Source organism: Gadus macrocephalus, chromosome 12, assembly GCF_031168955.1.
Source record: "Gadus macrocephalus chromosome 12, ASM3116895v1".
NCBI classification, from domain to species: domain Eukaryota; kingdom Metazoa; phylum Chordata; class Actinopteri; order Gadiformes; family Gadidae; genus Gadus; species Gadus macrocephalus.
In genome coordinates, this window is record NC_082393.1 from 22639892 (window position 1) to 22663998 (window position 24107).

Consider the following 24107-nt stretch of genomic DNA (forward strand, 5'->3'; position numbering starts at 1 on the left):
ACGGTTAACCTTGAACATCAGAAGAGTTGTTGATGTGAAAACAACAGATTTAGTTAGATTTAGGTGCTGCAGTGTCAAAAAAACGATTGTAGTGGATCACACATGGCGAAACACTGTCTGGACCCAAAAGCATAGAAATACGATGAACATCTCAGGGAAGATCTGAGATGTTCTGTACATACCAGAACAGCAGTAGTACATCAGCATTGACAGCAGAGAGGAAGGAGAGGCTTGCGCTGATAGAATAAAAGTCTGTATTTATTTATTTGATCTGTACATTGAACAAGTGTACCTGACTGCAGCAAGAGGAACACAAAAACAACAGGATGCTTAGCGCAAAAAGAGTCGCTCGCGTAGCAGAGGTGTTACAGGTTTAACAAAGACATATACACGCTTGATCCAATACTGCTTACATTTTGTGTGAATGTGGAGCAAGTCTTTAAGGGAGTTGGGATGGGGCCATGGACATTTTAACAGCGTCTCATAACGTTGAGGCCTTGACAACAGGCCTCACATGGGATAAGATCCATTTCTTCTCAAACCTAATCAACACTGCGTTTGTTCCAACTTGGTAAAGACCTTACTGTAATTACCTGATCATAGGTAGAGAAGAGATCCATTACATAAACATATACAGCTCAAACACATCTTTGTATGTTTGCTTTCTTTTGACTTCTACAAAATTATAACAGGGTAGCTATGTTCAGCGCAGATTCTAAATTTGACTCTTTCCACTCAAGGTTCACAAGCATATTCCCCTTCTCTGCGGATGAATGGTTAGCTCCAGTGTACAGTAAGTAGAGGCAGTGGAAAGTCTCCAAGTCAAAATATGCACACAATACAACCGACCGAAATTGTGTGTGGAAATTCGGTTTGACAGAGGCAGAGTCTTTTCTACCAACCCAACCTTACATCCCACATAAACAACACCTGAATCACAGTAGAGAGGGATATGCCTGTTAATCTTCATGGTCACAGAGAAATAAGATACACACACGCAAACACACATATACGATAGTACAACTAACAGGAGGACTACAAAAAAGAGCGACATACTTCAAATACTTTTGGTGCTCTGATGGAGCTCAACATCTTGGTGGATTACATTGATGTCACTGGCCAGTGTGAGAGGAATGAGATGCACACCCAGCAAGTGAAATATAATCACCCTAAAGCCTTGTGACGCTGTAAAGCTGTTCTGCGCTGCGCCTAGAAAAGCAAAGATCAGGTTCACAGTCGTTTGTCAATGAGAAAAGCGCTTGGTGGATACATATATTTAAATAATAATCATATTTACTTATATAGACTTAGATATATTCATATCTGACAATTATTTTCTTTAGATTCAGCAGCAAAAAGGGAAAAACAGTGGGTGATTGGCAATCCTGCAACAGCGCTTCTGATTGATAAGAATTGCCCTCAGGTCAATAATTCATGGTCTTTCCACTCAAGTTCTCACCGTCGTACAAAACCTATTCTAAACAAACAGCACAATAGTACAGTTGAATCTTTGTCAAGTAGGATCCTCTTTGGTACGGACACTACGTACATTCCTAAACTCCCATCACCTCACTTGTTATAGCTGGACATAAACACTATGAAACTATGTAAAACCATGTTCTGTGAAACCAAGTCTTATGAAGCTATTCTGACCCGAGTAGAATACATTTTGCAGAGATCCAAAGCCGTGGATGAAAAATGAGTATAATTTGTTTGGGGAGAATGAAGCATGCAACCAGTGAAATCACATTCTTGTTCATGGAATTGCCATCTGAGTGTGGACTAGTCCTGTTTGTATCGAGTGTAGCCTGATCTAGTTATATAGAAATGCATATTTGTCATACCTGCAATAAAGTTTAATAAGTAAACAGTTAGGAAATATGTAGATGCTGATGAATCCATTTTGAGGTACTGGAATCTCCTGCACGTTTGAGTCCAGGAAAAGTATTGCATGACCAATATTTGGATGGATAGTAGACAGATTGTAAGAGTATTTTTTTAAATGTATGTATATATATATATATATATTACATATATATACACATATTAATATATGTATATATAATATAAATATATAATTAGAAATAAATATATATATGTAAATATATGTATTTATTTTATAAATATCTATATATGGATAAATATATATGTATATAGATATATAAGTATTTATATAGATATATCTAGATACATAAATATATATATATATATATACACACATTAAAGTGATTATATAATTTTGGCTTAACATTTCATAAGCTTGATTAACTGACAAGATACGGGCAATTCACACACATTAGTAACAGAGCTGTATTTATGCCGATAAAAACATAGAAAAAACATAGCACCATTTGAGGTCCGATAGACAGATCGGTTAGAAAACCTGTATGCTGGTAGCACCGTCGACCAGTTGAAAAATCTCAAAAGCGGAACACAGACAGACACGCCCACCAACAGAGCAAAAAAGAGCGGAGATAGACACCTAGAGGACACCCCGTCCCCACGCAGACAACCAATTACAGCAGCGCGTATTAAAACTGACCCGTCCCCCTCGGAGTACGCCAAGACTCTCCAGAGTACTGAGGTGTTTTGAGAAGTTTCATATACTGTACATGTTAAGAAGAGGATAATCAGGTATAACTGTTGCATGAGCGTCTTTCATTTTTTTGTGTTTTTTTTTTTTTTCTTTCTTTTGTTAAATACACGTATATTTGTTTTACAGTCACGGACGAACGGACACCAGAGTAGCAATGAGGTAGGACGGTAAAAGCAAGATGAAGTAGAACCGGTTTTGTGGATTGTATACAACGTTTGCCGCACAACTTTTGTCGAAGTACGGGTGCAAGGGGTAAAAAGAAACCAAAAAAAACGAAATAAAAACACAGGGGCACATTTTATCAATCTCAGGTAAGTCTGACACGGCGTCTCGCGTCGAAAACCACGACCAGTCTTCGGCGCAGGCAGGCGATGCGACACAGAGCCCTGTCGGGAGATTCTAGCTAAGACTGATATCTACAACATCAACCTGTCAAACAACGACCCCCCTAAATAAAAACTAATATCACAAAGCTGCTTTGCTTGTGCAGATTAGACAAGACAGGATTTCACAAGATAAGCCTGAACACAGAAAGTTCCACAGTGCGCATTTTGTACATTTCGGAATTCTTTATATTATTCTAACGTCCCCCCCCCCCCTTGGATAGAGCGGTGGTGTGATGGGGGGGCAGGTTGTCTCTCGTTGTGGTGACCCCGGCTGTTGATGGTCATACCCCCCCCCCCCCCTGCCCTGGTCTGTGATGGTGCTGGATGGCAGCGTGGATGCTGTAAGCTCTCGCCGCTGTCGACGTGTGTGTTGCTCATGTGCTGCCTGAGCCCAGATTGTCCTCGACATGGGCCTTGCTACAAGAGACAGGGTCTGGCCTCACAGTTGCAGATAAGGCTAAATATGGGTAATAAATAAAAAGAAAAAAAGAAACACAAAGAAATAAAAAAAAAACATTGACGCAGATTTGATCTGCCAGAGATGTTTTTCGGTTAAAGGATTACTACCGGTGGTCGGAATCCAACCGCAGGAATCCAACCTTTGATAAACAACTCAACATGACAGTGGCTGTTATAGCTATCTTGAGCACTGTTTACAAACTACCAACCCTTTTTTTTGGCAACAGAAAATCAAAACCAAAGTGACAACAGCGTTACAGAATCTCAGCAAGGTTTGTCTTAACACAGCAGAAAACGTTTTGTTTAAATACACTATTTTAGCTGCAAGTATTAGTTATACATGCTGATACTTTGTACATACACCATGAAAGGGAGAGATCTGAAATCAAACCATATATATAGATATAGATATACATTATAGATCTAATATGACACCTTTGTGGTGGATTAAGATTTGTTTAGCGCTAAAACATTGGCAAGGGCCAGTCTTGTGCAAAAAATCTGGCTGATTCCTCAGTCAGTCACCTCATTGTTACCTTTATCCCATTCACCTCTCAACACTTTGGCTTTAGAACCACTCACTTGTAAAAAATACTCCATTATCTGTACAAACCTCTGTCATTCCTCACCTAGCATCTTTACACGGTACATAAGCACACTATTCAGTCAATGTAAATATTACATCGCTGAAGACCTTAGATCGGGCTATCTAATTATCAGGTGGTACATCGAGAATGTTTCGGGCCCTATAAACCCGCTTGCCGGTAAAACTACAACAACACCAGCGAATAAATCGACTCAGGTCAGGGGAGAGTCTGTTAAGGTTCAGGAATCTAGTTCCCTTCTGACACGCCTTGCCCGCCAGACTTGACGTCTGGGACGTCTTGTCCTGCGAGGGCAGACAGCCGGTCTCACTGAGCGAAAAGCTATTTCTCACAATTTCCCATTCACGCTCAACAACAATCCCGAACCAACAGGTCCTAAGGTGCTTCTTAATTACACAACGATCGCTGGGCCTTACAATTCTATAAAGATAGAACAAATAAAAAGGAAAGAAATGATACAATAATATGTCATTTTGGACAATTACACAGTTACAACTCTTTTAAGATTGTTGAATTGTACCAGGGTTTAAAGTGCATTCAATGTAAATGATTTGGATCGTGCTAGCCGTCTACTGCATCTCGACCCAAGTAGCGCAAAGCTCGAACCCTACGATAGATCCTCATCTAGTTTTTTACCGAAGTGGACTGTCAGGGGAATTTAAGGGGAAGACCTATCCGTCACCCGTTGAGCGTATCACATCACAACCCAAGATCAATGCATTATACATTTCTAATCACTCAGTTTCATATGCTAGGAGGCAGCCTCGTCTGTGTTCAACACAGAGCACGTCACAGCTTTGAGAGGGAATAACACTTTTCTTTGATCCCTCGTCTGCGTGTCAACGCCAACACACCACCGTTTGGACACAATAAGAAGCTGAAAGCCAAACGATTCTCCTGACAGATATCCTCAAATCAAATAAAAACGTCACTTTGATATAACCGGCCAAAATAAAACTGCTGATGCCGTGGGTTAAAGGCGACGGAACTAGACACCGAAAATATAAACTTTATAAAAATTAAATTTTATGTACACTAAAATGTCACCGAAATATGGTAAGCCTAACAAAAAAAAAAAGTCTGATTAAAAACGTCCCATACATCGACAAACTGAACCAAACTGCAAACAAACAAAAAACTCTTAAAGACAGAGAGAAAGATACAGAGAGAGAGAGCGACAGAGTGAGAGAGAGAGAGAACGAGAAGGAGAGAAAATAAGACAAACAGAGAAAGGCTTGACGGGCATCTCCGCAGCAGATTCACAGTTAGCCACCTTAGGTCACAGTAGAGATTTCCATCTGCAGCGTTTAGTTCCAGCGGGCAAACAGCCACACAAACCATTCAGGAATCTGGACACAAACAAACAAGGGAGGAGTAGAGGAAAAACAAACAGCGACCCGACACTAAATGACTCAACGGGAAAAAAGAAAAAGAAAACCAAAAAAGGGGGAGACATTTCCAAAGTTCTGATGGTATGGCTTAAAGGAAGTTATCACAAGGGCAACGTCTGCCTGTCCCTTTGGAAGGGTCTGGGAATAGAAGAGGATGGGGGGGAGGGGGGAGGGGGTTGAAGAGGGCCCAAAACAAACCCCTTCCATCGGTACAGGAAGGCTTCACAGACCGCATCACCCGCCTCTAATACTGCCTTCATCCAGCGCCTCGCGCGACCGCACCGCCGCTGTTAAACTAGGGGCCTGTCGCTCTGCAGAGCCGGCCCACCCTGGCTCTTCACCCTGGCTAGGAGATGCGGGGACCTGCCACCGGGAGGGTGACCTGCGCCACTCGCTATACACTATCACAGCTTACTCGAGGTCCGGGGATGCACTAGGGCCATCCCGGCGGTGATCACCAATCTATTATAAATCTATTGTAAGGCGATTCCTGGCGTTAATATGCTTGTCGTATGCACCACCCAACCCCCAACCCCACATAAAAAAATAATAATCCATTAGGCAATCACAGCATCTGTTCTGAACAAAGATAACTAAAAACTTAAGTGATTTAAAACTAGCTCACATTTTTCGGAGAACTGTTTGGAGCAGGGCTAACAGCAGACTGGTTTTGTAGTTACGTCAAAGCAACAGAAACATGAAACGTTGCTTCACAACAACTGCCTCCGAAACGGGATTTATCTCAATCTGAATTCCCCTCTCACGAATGACCTCATTAATAAATCTATTGGGCTACACAATATCCACCTTCCCCATTGGCTTATTCAGTAATTAAGACCCTGTAGTCAAAGTGCTTCTAGATATTCTTCACCGGTATTTCACACCACTGTCCATCAAACACACGGAAATCCTCAGCAATCACCATGGAACGGTGATCCCCACAAATGGCTAACTTCTCATTCAACGCACACGCGCGCGCGCGCAAACGCACACGCACACACACAATATACCGTATTCATATACCGCAACCGCTCATAAGCAACTCACAGAGAGGGGAAACGCCTCATTCCTCGAAAACTGCAAGACCCTGTTCTGACACTGAGTGACTCTCTACCTGCCCAATCACGCCCTACAAAATCCGCCTAGCGTCGCACACAAACGCCGTTTCAGAAAACAAACGGAGACCAAAATCTGAAGACCCCAAACTCTTAACAGTTATAAAATATTCACACCACTGTTCCTAGGCGCTTAGCGCGGTCACACGGTCCACCGAGCTGATTGGCGGGTGAAGCCGTCTGCAAACTCCTAGGGGCCAATAGGGGATGCTGAAGGAGGGCCACGGTTACTAAAATAAATAAATAATACCAGTTAGAAAAAAAAAAAAAAGCAAAAAAAAAAATAGGAATGCTGCTCATGTCACAGAGAACGACCCCCACCCTTCCCTGGTCCCCACCACCTACAACCCGCCCCGTCGTCTTCACACCGCGGCCCACAGAGAGAGAGAGAGAGAGAGAGAGAGAGAGAGAGAGAGAGAGAGAGAGAGAGAGAGAGAGAGAGAGAGAGAGAGAGAGAGAGAGAGAGAGAGAGAGAGAGAGAGAGAGAGAGAGAGAGAGAGAGAGAGAGAGAGAGAGAGAGAGAGAGAGAGAGAGAGGGAGAGAGAGAGAGAGAGAGAGAGAGAGGGAGAGGGAGAGAGAGAGAGAGGGAGGGAGTTAGAGAGAGGGAGAGAGAGGGACGCTACATGGCGTCGTAGGCGTAGTTCTCCATCTTGACCGTCTGCCTGATGAGCAGCTTGGACTCGCGGCGCTCCTCGTTCTTGATGGACTTGTTGATGTCCATGATCTTCTCGCAGATGTACTTGTTCACCTTGGAGAGTCTCTGCGTGATCTCGGCGCTGTCCGCCGTCTCCTGGGACACGCGGTCGTACAGACACTCTGGGGGGAGGAGGGGGAGGAGTGTGTGTGTTTACCGTGTGATCTTCAATAGGGCGAGTACGCAATAGTGATCTACAGATATATCGGCCGATATTTGAGATTTTGTGATACATATTTATTACATTTTCCCCGGCAGGATTATTTTTTTTTTGTTAACATTATTGTGTAATTTTTATGATGTAAATTGAGGGAGCAAAAGCAGTTTCGGCTCAAAATATCGGCTCAAGAAAATCGGTATCGGCCCTAAAAAATCCATATCGGTCGATCCCGAGTACGCATGCATCAAAGGACGGCCGTACGACCTGTCTGACCGCATTAGCCCCGCCTTTGATGCCCATCCACGGGCCTCAAAGGTCACGGGTCGCGTGTGTTGACGCCCTCCTACTTGCTTTACCCTTGCAGCTCGCGACCTTGTTGCTCTTCAGGACCTACCCACCCAGCCTGAACCCTCTTTAGCTTATCCCCGTCCACACGGTTCATGGGGGCTTTTCTGCCCTTATACTGTCGATGCTGGTGGTCGAACCCCCTATGACTAGAGTACCTCTAGCCTAGCGCGTCCGACTGAAGGGGCACCCCCCCCCTTGACCAGAGCCCCTTAGCAGAGCATCTCTACTTTAACGTGTCTGACCGAGAGGGGGTTGCCGCTACGCCCTTGCAATATATGTTTAAACTCAAAGGACGTTTGCACCGGCGGAGTCAAGAGGTGGACTCTCTCCCTCAGCTTAAAACAAATCCGCGCAGGGCAAGGGTTTAGCTGTCCGCGGCCGGCAGGGAACCAGCCCTCTGGGGCCGTGGCCTTACCTCGGACTATCTTTAACTTGCTGGGTGAGAGCGGGGGTTTGGGCAGCGCGTCCTTCTTCTTCTTGGTGGCCACGCCGGTGACGCTGCGGTTCTTCAGGGTCTCCGTGCCCCAGATCATCACCGCCAGGTTCTTGGTGAACTTGGAGTCTCCCTGGGTGCGCTGGAGCTGGTGCCACTTCTCCTCCTCCACCCAGATGCCCCCTCCTAGATGGACCTGTGGGGGACGACACCGCCCAGATCAGTACACATACATGTGCCCGAAACACACACACACACACACACACACACACACACACACACACACACACACACACACACACACACACACACACACACACACACACACACACACACACACACACACACACACAGCAACTGAAAGTGTTAGGGAATGAACTCAGCGACACTGTTGGAACACTCTAATCCCCACTGGTTTAAATCCAGACTGGTTTTTAATCCAGACTGGTTTAAAACCACTCCGATCACACAGAGATTAATGACCCCGGCCAGCAGGGGCGGATCTCCTTTAACCAGCTCACACTCCATCCAATTAGGTAAGGGAACACAGGAGAACATAATCAAACACTCTGTTTGAAGCTGACATAGTCTTCAGTGTGTACTGTGTCGTTTTATGCGGAAGTCTGCAGAAAACTTCACGACGACAGGATCACCTAGGCAGCCTTCTCTAGGCAATCGGTGTGAGCAAACGTATCACAGGGCATCATTGACTGCCCCCCGTATCCTCACCTCACTTATCAGTGCAAAGTCTTTAGGCTTGCATCCAAAGGGCTTTTTCCCTGGGCAGCTCATGTACTTAGGGCCCCCAAGCCAGCAGACACTCTCAAGTTCAACACACACACACACACACACACACACACACACACAAACCTGTCAGTCACTTTAAATTCCTCTGCTGAAAATAATTAATACGGGGTCCCTGATGTAGGAGGAGAGTTCTAATTTGCTTGTGTTCTTCACGCTTCACGTGGCTACGGGCCCCAGAGCTTGTAGTACCAATTCCCCCCTGTCATCCGCCGACAGGACGACGGCTGAATTACGGTGTTTGGGGGGCGCAGAGAACCCTAACAGGCTAATAAACACTGATGATGGTGGTGGTGGTGGTGGTGGTGGTGGTGGTGGTGGTGGTGGTGGTGGTGGTGGTGGCCGGCAGAAACAATAATAATCCTCTCAACCTTGTTTACCTGCTCGGGTAGGGCGGCCGGCCGCAGAAGGGGGTGAAATAACTCGAAAAAAACCAGGGCTGATTAACTTCAACACCGTGTTCCCTGAAGTTCACGTGTGTTGAGAGGAAATAGGGCCGCTTCCCATTAAATCACGCCACCCCCACGGACGCGCACACAAACAACAAAACGCCCACAAGTGGCCGGGCGGCGGTGAGCCAAGGACAAAGGAGGAGGAACGGAATGGGATCATGGGGTTAACGGGGGTTAATCTCAAATTATAGCTCCACGATAAGGGAGAGGAAACCAAGACGGGGGGGAGGAAAACGGTGGAGGAGAAAGGGTCGCCCATCGCGGCGAGAGAGAGAGAGGGAGAGGGAGAGAGACGTGGCAGAAGGAGCCGTGAGTCATGTCTGCTATGAACAATGGTGATGAGGAGGAGACGGAAAAGGAGAAAGCCAATTAAATCAAAAAAGGGCGGACACGGTGGCGCGGTGGGACTGACCTTGCCGTCGTTGCAGGTGTACACCGCCCGCGGAGACGGCGAGTGGCTGGAGCTGGTGTTGGCTTCTTCCCTGCTCATCTCCTGGACCTCTACAATGGGCTCCACCGCCTCCGCCTTCATTGTCTGAGTGCCATTGTCGTGCATGGGCTCTAGGAGACGGGAGGGTGAGAAGAAGCCATATTTGTAGTCCCGAGTACACAAATCCCGAGTCTGAAACGATTGAAATGATTCATAACAAAACTACAACACTACTCAGGGAAAAAAACACAACAGAGTGGATCTGGGATGCGTCTCAGTATCAGCGGTTCCCCAGCAGAAGGTGGCCAGGGGGGGGTTTTCCTGATTTCTAACCTTGGAACGGCGCCTGCCTGACTCCTTGCTTACCAGCTCGGGGCCAGAATACCCGGTACCGGGAGACAGACGGTTATTTTAGCCCAGTGGCTAAAGCTAAGCTGACTTGGTGGCGGGCCACTCTAAGCTCCAATTTAGCTGATGAGTTTTAATATTGGTCCCCGGTGCACTCCATCACCTGCCGACCGTCGCCCTCGGGTGCTGTCATCTTCAGCCTGTCCTTTAGATGTCATGCCAGCGGGCCGGCCAGCCAGTGACATCCCACAGGGGACAAAGGCCTGATGCAGCCACTTGCCAGGCCCAGGCCTGCCATTTGTTAGAGAGCTGTGCCGTTCATGGATACCTCATGTCCTCTTACTCCACCTCACCCTCGATGCACCACTGAGCTTGTGCAGACAAATGCAGCTGGACTCCCGTCTGGATGACTATTTTTGTATTGTGAAATACATCAACAGGAAATATTAAGCAAAACAATCAAACCTAACCCAGATGGAACAGTCCAGCCACAATATTTATTTATCTTAGTTATTCTGAAATAAAAAGGCCTATTTTTGGACCAGGGAAACCACCAGTCCAGTCCAGTCCAGCTGTGGGGAGGTTTTTGTTTTTGTACACCTCAAGTCAAGTAGAGTCAGTCAGCTTTGTGAAAAGAAAAAAGAAAAACGAAAAACAAGGGGAGATCTTATGTTTTCCAGTCATATGGACTAAAAGACAGTTACTGTTCCAGTTACTTTGGGCCAGAACCAGCCAATCGCACATGTTGCCGTCTGTTGCATCTCATGCTGCGATATGTCTTATCATTAATGTGCCCACCAAGGCTGTCAGCTGATTCACTTTGATTTCAGCACCCAGTGAGACTTCCATTTAGAAGAGAAGTGCTGGTTCAACTCAGAAGTGTGCCAACAAGACCCTTTTCATAGCACCAAATCGAACAACCCTTTTCTCATAACAAGCATTTCCTAGCTTCAATAGTAACAGGCTAATGTTGTTCACATCACTTCCACATCAAATTTCTCCAACTTGTGCCAGCGTCCTAACATCCCCTCGCGGCATTATGCAAAGCACATGTTAAGAAGTTTGTCTAGCGAGCATGAATTATGGCCCTCTCAGACGGTTTAAGCCCCAGGGCTGAGCCTGTCACTGCCAGGAATGAGCCCTTCTGCTTGACACCTTGAAGAGCTACGTTTGCTCAACATTTCTCATTGCACTGCAGCCTGGTTGTGAATTGATTACTTGACTATTCACACTGGAACATTGCGATTCACACTAGAACATTGTGAATAGTCTACGACGTTGAGGCAGCCAGATCCATCTAATAAGTTCCTAGAAGTGGCTCCGATTGAAAGCTACCGTCTACTGTGGGAGTTGAGAAACAGGCTCCAAAGAATGACACGATATAGTGTCATGTGATTCAATATTAATCCGGGCCTTGTTTGAAGAAGCTGGATTTACAGGTAAAGTTGAGTAAGAAATCAGAGGAAGCCACAATTTTCAGTTTCAGTTTCAGATACCAAGATAACACTACTTTCAGTTGAGCTAACGTGACGACTCATGCTGTGAACTAGCCTGACATAGCCAGACCAATTCGCAAATGCATATTAGTATGGAACCTATCAGTTCATTTTCAAAGAGTCGTTCCCAACGGTTGCAGACCAAAATTCCTCTGGAATCAATTGGATGGACCTATAACCAAACAGAGTAATGAAACGCGTGACAAATCAGTCACAGCAATCTTTGTTGTTTATGAAATGCCTCACTTTTCTTAAAAAATTAACTATTAAAAAATAGATTAAGGCCGTAGTCAGACAAAGAAAATCTTGGTTTACTGAATTTCATCATACTGTTCGACCAATCGATTGGTTGGAAAGAAATTAAATCTGCACTTTATCTTAGATTAACTAAATCTGCCACAGAGCACTGAGCGCCTTCTACCTGGTAGCCTCAATAGCATGTGATTACTGTGTGAAGGAAGACCGTGGCTTTCAGATCCACTCTTGGTCCAAATCACTCAAACATCAGATACATTGTTCTGCATTTGTCGCTCCAGTCCCCAAAAATAATGGATTAAGAAGCGCTTCTCTCCTTATGAAAGTAACACCAGCGATTGTCCAACCAATGAGTGCATGGTCGGACAAGAGGCCAGAAGTTGCCAGCCCTAATTAATATACCATAATAATACGCCTCTTGTTATTTTAACCACCAAATAAAAAACAAAACAACTGTCGCCAAACCCTAGATAGGCCTCAGTTAACCTTGCAGAGCCAGCTCCTCCAAGTTGACGTAGCGCTAATGATTGGAACAGGCTGGGACTTTAACCAATAAAAGCACTGAGTTCAGGTCGGCTTGGGAATTCACTGATCAATCACAATTTGAGGGTGATAGAGTATGGCTTTGAGCCTATCATGAGAGTGCATTTTCCAGGTTCAACCCTTTCGAGATTGAGTGAACAAGTTCCCAGAATTGAAATCAGCTGCTCCAAATCCGCAGGAAGGTGCTTGCTCTATTCAGAGTTTGGGCTAAGGTTAAAGATATCCTAACCTTCTACTTGGGTCCCTGATATTGACAGAAAATTCTGATGTGTGTGTGTGTGTGTGTGTGTGTACGCAGGCATGTGCGTGTATCTCGCCTCTCACCGCTGCCCAGCCGCATGAGAAGCACGTCCTGCAGCCGCCTGTTGAAGTCCCTCAGCTCCTTGACCTCCGTCAGCAGGCTACCGTACTCCTTCAGCTTCTTGGCCTGCTGCACCAGCTGCCTCCGCGTGCGCTCCAGCTCCTGCTGCAGCCTCCTCATCTCCTCCTCCTGCTGCCTGTAGCTGTGCACTAGCTCCTCGTACAGCACCCGGGGCACTGCGCCCGCCGCCGCCGCCAACGACTCCTCTGACCCGCAGTCCGTCTCCGCATCGTGCTGCCGCCGCTGGTCCAGCTCCTCTGGATGTTCCTCTCCTGGGAACTGCTGCTGCTGCTGCTGCTGCTGCTGTGGCTGTCGCTGGTGGTGGTGGTGGTGATGGTGGTGCTGATGGAGATGCTGTTGCTCCCCTTCCGTGTCTTCATCTTCGTAATACCCGTCCTCCTCCTCTTCCATGAGCCGGTCTTCCTCCAGATAGTCCTCGCCCTCCGTGCAGGAGCTGGCGGCGTTCCTCTCCAGCCGTGCCACCACTGCCGCCAGGCTCTTTGAGGAGGTCGAGGTAGGGCGGCCGTGGTCCTGGGGCGAGGCCTGTGCACCAAAACAACCAAAATCCAACTAAAGTTTCCCCAAGATAAGGTCATTGATCTGGACTCATACAACCCCCGGACCAACCATCCAGTCATCTATGGTGTGACAGCAGGGCAGTCAGATTAAAAAACATTTTTGGGGTTGTCACGACATGTCTTAATGTTTCCCAGACTAATTCAATAGGAAGAGTGGGAAGTGTCAGGGAGATCCTTGATGAGCCGCTCAGAGGATTTGTCTGAAAGGGCAGCTGTCCAGAGTGCTGAATTTGTGTTAATCCTGCATATGGTAAAAATAGTGTATGGGATTTTGGGCACTAGCCAAACATAAGCTAATGCCACACTGTATTATAAACATACCCATCATACCATGCTGTATCATGAACATATCCATGTTACACATGCATGCAAATAAACACACCCACACCATATGTAGTAAGGCAAAGAACTTCCTTATTACCTTGTGAATTACACTATTACACAGCTAGCCATCATGAAACGAGAATGTATGCTGCAAGATACAGTTTCAATCCCATTGCCAATGTTTTTAGATATAAAGGAAAATGGTAATCATACACAATCCTCCTTCTATAAGAGGCTATTTTAGTCCCACTTCAAGTGTATGCTAATATCTTACCTTTTTATGTCTCAGAGGCAGCCTGTCCTCTTCAAAATGGTTCTCAATTGAATTTCCTGAATATTTGATAGACATCTTGGGAATTTTCATCTTCTTTTGCATTATACTGTCTTCAAATTCCTCTACAGTCTCTGTAAAATGCAGAGCCAAAGCAGCAAGCCAGAAAGGAAATGTGTCAGTGAACATCCAAACTGGTAAAAACTTTACATACAACCGTTCCTCCTGTATATTCCAGACTCTTACTTGATCCATGTGTGTATGACATAGTTTCCTTTAAAATAACACATTAACAATAAACAAGTAACACAACAAGTACACATTATCATTATTATTAAAAGTTGATCAAGCTTGATGCAAAGAAAAATAACAACCAGGGCATCTATATATCTGTCTGCTGCACTTAAACACAACTTATGCTTAAACAGCTTTGAAATTTAGCTAAAGACCCCAGCCTGCGGACGGTAATGAGGACTGAGCTAATGTTATCGAAGCCATGCAAAGCATACTACTTTGACAGAATCCAGTGCATTGGAATTCGGGCATTTGGCAGTTGTTGATGTCGCACTAAGCAGTGGGATACCACACAAAGTTAACCAAATAAGCGGACAAACTCGTTTCTAATCCACCCGAATATGTATGAAACGTGGCAACCAAAGGTTGTCATACGTGTTAAAAATACAATTTCAACTAAGGGTGAGCATGCCAGCATCCACGTTAGCTATCCGGCTAAAACAGAGCGAGGCAAGGTGCTAACGTTAGCGGAGAGTTGTAAACAACGTCGAATGTACCGGGTTGCATGCCACGTAGTATGCAGGATAACCACCGATCACTCGCCGCATACATACAGTGTCCGAACACTTTTCACTTTAGGTAAAATATGACTTAATGACATTATGTCAAGACACGGCTAACTAGCTAACTTTAGCGCATTTAGCAAACGCAGCTAGCCATATCGCTGGCTAGCTGGACGTGATCTTGTTGTGGCTGTCAGTGCGAGATTCATGCTGCCCCGGTCTTGACAGATCAACCGAAACACATTTTCGGCTTCCGTGCACAACGATGCTATTCTGGAGACAAAGACACTGCGTTAGACAAAAGAAGTGTGGCTACCTAGCCAACTTACCTGCGAGCGCAAGGATCTGTGCTTCGCACGGCTGGCCTGTGCTGTCATTCTCTTCAGTTCTGTGAACCAGATACACCTTCTGATTATCAAAATCTGTTTTGTGCAGGGGTCTGAAGTCTTTCACATTTGAAATGGGTAATGCGTAGCACATGTCTTCATCCAAGAACCTCACAAAGGCATACATTATTTACTTATCTTTGGTCCTACACTTTGGATATGGTTGACAGTTTTTGCCTCTCTAAGTATTAAAAATATATACACAAGGGAGGGGAGTTCTGCGCTCGGCTACTCTGGTCTGGTCCCCATCACTGAGGTTCATCACTAGGCATTAGCAATGGACTTTAACAATTAAAGATAAGGAAAACGTCAATCGATATAACTATTTTTTAATACTTTATTTTAATACTTTCATGTTTTCTATGTATTTATACAATTTCGTTAATTAGCGTTATTAATGTAATGTAACTACATTACTGGAGTCTTTGCAATCAATGAACTCATCAATGAACAATGGCAAATGACAAGAATTGCATGACTCAGAACCCCTCTACTGCCCTTTTGTTTCAAATAAATTTGGCAGTTTAGGTACACTCAAGTGGGAATAAACCCCCCAAGATAACCACCTGCCGGGTGGAATTTGTTCTGTGACCAAACGTGAGTGCCTTTTGTTTTTCCAGAATACTCTTTTCATATGTCCCTTCATCGTCAATACTCGATTCCATCTGTCAGAATAGGATGGTATTCCTAGCAACAGTCAGGTAGTTAAATATTGGGATGAATTCCTCTCTGCTGTTACTCTAACACGGAGCTCCACAGTCGATAAACTGCCCTAACTGTTTCGTTCTGCTTTTGACTGCCATAATTGAAAAGTAACTGATGCAGAACTGCGGATAGCTTTTCTCCTCTGTTTTGTTGTTTCATAGTTTGCTGGAATGGGTGGGTTATGATTATCTCAAATGCCAGGCCCCCCACAATGTGCAATCTCTGTGCTATACGATGGTTCTTCTTGTCAATCCTGTGTGTGTGTGTGTGTGTGTGTGTGTGTGTGTGTGTGTGTGTGTGTGTGTGTGTGTGTGTGTGTGTGTGTGTGTGTGTGTGTGTGTGTGTGTGTGTCTGTCTGTGTGTGTTTGTGATATAATAACTATGACAGTGACTGCATTATTAATCACTCACTTATATATTTTATATAATTATATTCTCAAACTATGAAAAGGAGCACAATAATACAAACATTTAACCCTGGTTATTGCAAAATGTTGTTTAAAAAAACGTATTCAAGGAAAAATAAATGTTAATGGGTTGACAATATTTTACGTTTAAATACAAATGCATTACATTATTATACAGCATTACAGAGACAGAGGTATACATGGGAATGTAACCCCAATGCTGTGGTATAGTTGTCTCCTATACAATATGTCTAACCAACACCATGCCGTCAATATACTGAAAGGCCAGAGCGCAGGTGAGAGATGGGAGATTTAAGCATCTTCTTAACACGCCTAAGGGAGGATTACTCTTCTCTTAAATGGCCCCACCGGCCCTCAAGGTTGGATATGCCACCGCTCAGCCGCTAAGTATCAGGTACCTACACTCTTCTAAGTGGCCAAACTTCCCAGAGTTAAGGCACCCGATACTTCCAAGTGGCCAAAGTTTGGGTGGCATACAGCCCTGTTTTAGAGTTACTGCACTATCCTTCTGCGGATCCGGCTGTTCGATCAAAAGCCCTCCCACAGAGTAAGTGACCAGCGCAGAGACTGAAAAGCGACACAAAACATATAAAAGTGTGTAATCCCACCAAAGGTACAAGATGACGAATACAAGCAAACTTTAAAACACATGCCAGTTGATTTGAAGGAATCCTTACGAGATAGCATTGCCAATCACGTCGTGACCCCTGGGTGTGTGCTGTCTCAAGATAAGCGGTGCTGTTTGTCGCTATGTTTCCTCTACGGCAGCGGTTGGTGGCGTGCGCACTGCGGCCGGGACAGAAGCCAGACATCATGTCCTACCTATTAGCTCCACGCTGCCAGGCTCATCTATCTTTATTGGCCATCCATTAGCCTGTATTAGAGGGAGACACATGATAATAGCAGTAATGATGTTGATGATGGAATTAGACTGCAGGGACGAACGTCATCGCCGCACCGCTGGGGCCCTGAATCATGAGGACAGGCCCCGAGATGAAATCACGGGGCCCCGACGACGCACACACAGATGGACGGACGGATGGTACCAAACGAGCGCTCCTCTGTGGGGGGGGATGTGCGTACGTGTGTGTGTGTGTGTGTGTGTGTACTTGTGTGCGTGTGTGTGTGTCAGTTGTGTGTATGTGTGTGTGTCAGTTGAGTGCATGTGTGTGTGTGTTGGTTTTTGTGTGTTTATGTGTGCGGGAAAAAAAAACCAGTGCACAGGGTGTTAGTGTGGGTGTGTAGTGGGCCGGGACACAGCCCGCACAGACAGCCAATCAAAATGCAGCACCTGTGCCAACCTGCGGGACGAACAGACGCTGGCACAGGTGCGCGTGATGTCTGGCAGCTGCTGGAGCCAACCAGAGAGATGGCATAAAGATGACAGACGCCAGTGATGGCGGAACTCAGCCGGGCATCAAATGGACGGTAAGGAAGAGCAGGATTATTACAGCCAATTCCTGGAAAGACGCTTCAAGCATCGACCAATCAAATGAAATCAGGACGACGGGATACGGTTTATAGAAGCTCCCACGACTTTGAAAGACGTTGAAAGCGTCTACAGAGTAACCTTACTATACAACTGTTAAGGTGTGCACACTGGACCCACATTTCGGGCCCGGTATGCAGACGGTAATAACTGTTCCCAGTCAAGAGTAACGCCCGTTAGAGTCAGCTCACCGGTCTTTGGCTTATTTTACCTCTTAATTAGCTCCTCATGAATTACTAATCAACCGTGAAGTAGGCAGCCGCCAATTTAAAACGTGATAGTCCATGAAATGACCAGCAGAGACTCATACAAGCACATCAATTACCCATGCTGCAGTGCCCGAGGACAGACCTTTGAACTGATAGGGAGGGAGCGAGAGGTAAAGACAGAACGCCAGTGAGACAGAGAGATAAGAAAGTAAGACAAAGAAAGAGAGAGCGAGAGAGAGACAATCACGGAGACAGAGGGGAGAGGAGGGAGTGCGAGACGGAGACAGAGGAAAAGAAAGAGAGAATGAGACTAAGGTGAGACAGAGAAAGAAAGAGAGGGAGACAGCGATAGACAAAGAAGGAAACAGAGGGAAGGAGACAGAGGGTCAGAGAGAGAGAGAGAAGGAGAGAGAGAGAGGGAGAGAGAGAGAGAAAGAGAGAGAGAGAGAAAGAAAGAAGTGGAGAGAGTGCGAGAGAGTGACACATAGGTAACAAACGTACATAGACAAACTTTATTGAGTAAATCCTTTCATTAAGTATTTAGTCTGAGATCTTTGCCGGCGATGACATCATGTGGTGCATTTGGCTTGACCCAGCCAGGAGACATTGATCTTCCTTTTAAAGCAACATAATGACCAAAACGGAAACATGGAGGGATCATATTTCAGCCCTGGTCAATTCAGTTCATTAGAGATGTTCTAGTGCCTGCTGGGGCCCAGTATTGAGCCATGCGAGTGTCACCGGGCTGTTAGCCTCTAGTTAACCACAGAGAAGTCATGAAACTGTAAAACACGTTGCCAATCGAACAGCAATCTACAGGGAATGAGCAGGGAGATTATAAACAATGGAGGGAAAAGGAACGATTTACAAGCTCTGTTGCTTCCCGTGTGGGACCCGAAGTTTGTGCTTCTCTGTCTGTCTGTTTGTCTCCCTGACCGACTGTCAGTCCGTCTGAATGTGGCTGTATTTCTGTCTGTTTGTCCGAGAGGGCAACAAATGTCAGAGACGACACAGCCAAATCCTGAAAGTATGAAGGTAGATCCCGGGGTCTCCTTCAGAAGTGTCCCCTTAACCCTGATACTTTCACAACATCTCCATGCCTTTAATCTCCACTTATGGAAAGCCAGGTGAGCAGCAGCCACATGGGCTGGGGGGGGGGGGGGGAGGCTTTACTACGTTGGAATGGAGCTCATCCTAATGGCATCAATCTCCATCCCTCTCCTCCCTCTCCCTCTCTCTCTCTCTCTCCCTCCCTCCCTCTCTCTCTCTCTCTCTCCCTCGCTCCCTCTCTCTCTCTCTCTCTTGCTCCCTCTCTCTTCTCTCTGACAGCGGCCACGGAGGGCAAGGCCACTGGATGGGATTGAGGAGAGAGAGAGAGAGAAAGCGGGGAGAGAAAGAAAGAGAGGGCGACATTGGGAGAGAGAGGGAGAAAGGGGGAAAGAGAGGGAGATTAATAGAAGGAGAAAGAGGGGGGGGAGAGAGATTGAGAGAGGGAGACAGAGGGAGAGATAAAGACAGAGAGAGAGAGAGAGGGGGGGAGAGAGATTGACAGAGAGACAGAGAGAGAGATAAAGACAAAGACAGAGAGAGAGAGAGAGAGAGGGGGGGGAGAGATTGAGAGAGAGAGACAGAAGGAGAGATAAAGACAAAGAGAGAGAGAGAGAAAGAAAGAGAGAGAGAGAGAGAGAGAGAGGGGGTGGGGGGGGAAGCGAGACAGATGTGGCCGGCAGAGAGCCCCTCTGTGACGCGGCGTCTGACAGCAGGGAGCCGATGGGATTGGCCGAGGGACAGGGGCAGCGCTGCATGCTGCAGAGCAGCCTGCCTCACAGGTGCACAGCATCTGACAGATAATAGCAGATCAAGCCATGGCCAAACAGGCCTGTCGCCAAGCCAGGGAATATGGGGAGGAGAGGGGGGGGGACCAGACAGTGGGATGGAGGAGGTGGTGGTGGTGGTGGTGGGGGTGGTGGCTGGGTAGGTGGGGGGATGGGGTGGTGTGGTTGTTTGGGGACGGTGCGGGGGTTGTTGTCGGGAGGCAGAAGGCTTTGAGAAGCAGCGGTGTTTACTTTAGCCCCGACAACACACGCACACAAACCTACGCGCACACACGTGCACGCGCACACCTCCGTACACGCATGCAACCATTTGCTAGTCAAGGGCAGACAAGGTTGCTGCTGGAAATCCCTACACAGAATCAGTGTGCAGCTTACTGTAGACTGGGTGGGAGAAGGCTGAGATGGATGGGAAGTTTAATGCAGACATAGGACGCTGTAAGAGTTTGAGGAATCCCCTCAAACCTGTAAACTAATTTATAGCACTTCAGTGCATTGTTATTATCTTAAACGCGCTATTGTCTCGGCCGCTTTGTCTTTGTTTGGGTTTTTAATTTCTGTTGAGGAAGCAGTGAGTCTCTAGAGCGCAATGTAAGTCATTTGTTTACTCCGAGGCAACTTATTCCCTTCCTTTGCTCATTGTAATTCATGTTTTTATTCATGTCCAAATCAGATTTTCATCTTGGTGTGCAAATCTATATAAGGAGTGTTGACGAATACAAAGGCCTTCTTTGTGTTAGTTCAACAGAAATACTGCTGACAAGGAGCTCTGCAAGTGCATTAGTTTATGACCGATGCCTTACCATAGCTCAAGACTGGTCAAAGCATGGCTTGGTGTTGGCCAGGTGGATTTTACTGGCTTAATAAGCGACATGATAACATTATTATGGTGTGTGAAGTGTAATGTACCTAGAATGTACAATACAGGGAGACCCCGTTTTAAAGATGAACTTGGGACCATCGGACGCCACAGTTTTGGTGAGACAGCCGACGAAACACATCCGTTCATTCATTACTCAAAAGGTATGGTTAACTTCTCTGCTGCTGCAGAAAGCAGAGCACGTGATCTGCTGATCTGCCAGGTGCTATCGCAACAGGGACACACACACACACACGCACACACACACACACACACACACACACACACACGCACAAACACACACACACATACACACAAACACACACACACACACACACACACACACACACACACACACACACAGCATGCATTGGTTATTAATGAGCCATAGAGAAATAGCTCACACTAACCATAACTGTATTGTCCACTAAGGAAGCAGGTAGGAGCACAAACAAACACATAAATCTCAGAGCCAGACTGAAAGTCAGCAGCAGGAAGGAACCACCTCCCAGTTTGCTTAATTTGACGGATCGCACGCTTAAACGCCACGCCCATAATTCAACCTCCTCAAACAAAACAATTCACAAGCACAGAGACAAATATCCAATCGATTACCTCAGGTGAACCTCTGTGGTTGTCAAAGGAGGACAGATGCATCCTTTGGATTTACTCAGCAGAACGCATCCACATGATTAATGTGGCCCTTCATATTTTTCCCCAAAAGTTTATTTTTTAAGTGACAGCGAGACAAAGACAGAAAACAAAACAACGACACATGCACAGTGCCTTCCTCGCCAGACGATCTGCATCGCTTTGGCATAACACAGATGTTTTTCCAAAAGATGATGTTAATGCCCAAATGAATTGCAGTCGGATTGCGCTGACCAGATCATGAGTCGACTAGAGTAGCTCTATGACTTGTTTTAATTCGTTGTTTAGACAGTACTGGAAGTTAATTGGGCTTTGGCAATTCGAAAAACATTCACTTAAACTAAATTATTCTTTAAAAAAGATCCACTTCCTTTGCAGACATCTTTATTCAGGTCATGGATGATCTAGATAATTGAGAAATATTGGCAAAAGTAGCCTCTTTCTCTTTCTCTCTGTCTCTCTCTCTCTATTAAACTCACTCGCACAAACACATAGACACAAACTCTATCATTCACACACTCAGTTGCACTCTCTCTTAGACATGCTCATAGGCAAACTCTCAAAATCAATCCCAGTGCAAACTCACTCGCTGACACAAACTATCTCTGCCTCTCGCTCTCTCTCTTTATTTATTACACACATGCACACACATTCACATACACGAAAAATCTCTATCCATCAAACTCTCGCTCTCTCGGTTAGAAATGCTCACACCTCTATCACTCCCACTGCACAAACTCCCATACACAAAAAAATCTCTTTATCACTCACACACTCACTCTCACAAACTCTTTCTCGCTCACACAAACACACATGCTAACACACACACAGACAAAAAAAACACAAACACACCACACGCACACACACACGCACACACACACACCCCCACAACCACTACCAGAGAGCTGTTAGAACAGCTCTCTCCCCCAGCCGTGACACAGAGACAGAGCGGCATCAAGCTCCATTATCCAGTGCCTATGCTGTCAGACACAACAGGCTGCCCGGAACAAGAATCCAATCAGCGCTCTCGGGGAGGATTTGGTCCAGCGCGGCGCACAGCAACACTGGTGCCACGGCTGGGGACAAAGAAATAATCTCAGGGCTCACAGCCTGTTCACTGCTTGTTTACCGCCTGCTGACCAACGGCCACCAACACGTATTTTCGTCTTAAGAAATGACCAAAAGAGCAAAAGTGTGATGATATGATGTTGTTGTCACACACTGGGCATTTATTGACGTGGTCAACTGTGCGCACTTATGCATGGAGCCATGGTGAAACGGGTGATATCCACTTCTGTGAGTCATGCAGGCTGGCGGAGGTAAACAGAATAAGCGCAAAAAAAAAAGGCCGTCCTTAAATCGGGTTAAATGGGGTTTTACAATCAATTTGATAATGATTCGAATTTCGAATACTCATTTGGTGAACGATATCTCACAATATTTCTCCTGACTGTACTTTGCCTCTTTGTCTCTTTATTCCTCCGCCCGTCTGTCTGTTGTGTGACTGGTAAATTATCGCCCTCATTCTCCATTCATTAGCATGCTGATGCTTATTTAGCCACGCTGCTGAGGAGCTTTCAAGAAAATCAACTGGAAAATAGTCAATACCAGGCGGCTACCAACCCCACCTCCCGCCCTGTCTCCCTTCCCTTCTCCCCGCCATCCATTCCAGTCCTTTCTTTGTTCGCTTTGAGTTTTGTTTTCCCTCCTCCTACCCATTAAGATGAGAGGCAGAGTTTCAGAACCACGAGGTCAGATAAAAAATGCAAATGCGCGATGAGACTAGATGTAATTAGGCCCACTGAAAGGATGCATTTTTGTCATCTTTCTTGAACAGCTGCTTGGGTTTTCACAAAGTTGTGGTAGTATTTGATACTTTTTTGTTTTTCCCTCAATGCTTTGTCTTTGCTTTTGAATATGGCTGTTGCGAAAAATGGTGACTGTGTGACAGACATCATATCATTGATGTTTGAGCACGCTATGACATTTCAACCAGTTAGGCCCAAAGAAAGATATTGGATCAGCAGGTAAGGTCAGCCCAGCTGGTTCTGCAGGAACGTTACTGGATTCCCACAGAGGAATGTGAGGTTGATGTAACACCTTGTTGAACGTGCCATGTTTAGAGGATCTCTGCCTTCTGTTCGTGAGTTGGAGGCTGCGTTTGGACAGTCAGTGCTGCTGCATCAAAAACGGTCACAGTGGCTCACACCATCGTCCTGGACGATGGAACACGTTTTCAGCTTTTCCTACTCAGAAAAAACACTGTGCAGTAAGAGCATCGTTACTCCATGTCCCAGCATGCAACTCTTCGTGACGTACCATCGCCCAGGTCAGTACCTTCAAACCGGGCCCGGCAGAGGTTTATTTGGAATCAATTATTCAAATGGCTTGATTTGATTGTTGAATTCTAAGCCCTCCACAACCCTTACTCTCTTAAGTCCTCAAGTAGGCAAAGAAAGAGTCCAAGTAGGAAGAAAGCCAAAGAAACCCTTGGATGGATGAAGAGGCTGGAAGTGTAATAAGTGCCGGTTGGGCAAACATAATAAGGCAAAACAATTAACAATGAGTTGAAATAAGTCAAAAACGAGGCAACATTAAAATAAATGACTCATGAATAATAAGTTCAGATTAATCAGAGCAGCACAAAAGGGCAACGATGAAAAGCTATTAGGGTCACGGGGTCAAGTCCATGCGTCTGCGAT

General features: G+C 45.8%; 1 protein-coding gene across 1 annotated transcript; it reads right to left on the reverse strand.

Moving 5' to 3' along the window:
- Window positions 1-237: 237 nt before the first annotated feature.
- Window positions 238-15476, reverse strand: bend5 (BEN domain containing 5). Its single transcript, XM_060067457.1, has 6 exons — window positions 15176-15476; window positions 14053-14183; window positions 12840-13419; window positions 9856-10004; window positions 8170-8383; window positions 238-7368 (listed from the first exon to the last, which is right to left on the reverse strand). Exons 1-6 carry the CDS (start codon window positions 15357-15359, stop codon window positions 7172-7174), a joined length of 1455 nt encoding a protein of 484 aa, XP_059923440.1. The 5' UTR covers window positions 15360-15476; the 3' UTR covers window positions 238-7171.
- Between the last annotated feature and the right edge of the window lie 8631 nt (window positions 15477-24107).

Coding starts and splice junctions, on each gene's coding strand:
- bend5 (XM_060067457.1), bottom strand. CDS start 15,359: ATGTATGCCTTTGTGAGGTTCTTGGATGAAGACATGTGCTACGCATTA. Junction 13,420..14,052: donor TGCCTCTGAGACATAAAAAG/GTAAGATATTAG, acceptor TTTGGTGCACAG/GCCTCGCCCCAGGACCACGG. Junction 10,005..12,839: donor TCTCATGCGGCTGGGCAGCG/GTGAGAGGCGAG, acceptor CCCGTCTCCTAG/AGCCCATGCACGACAATGGC.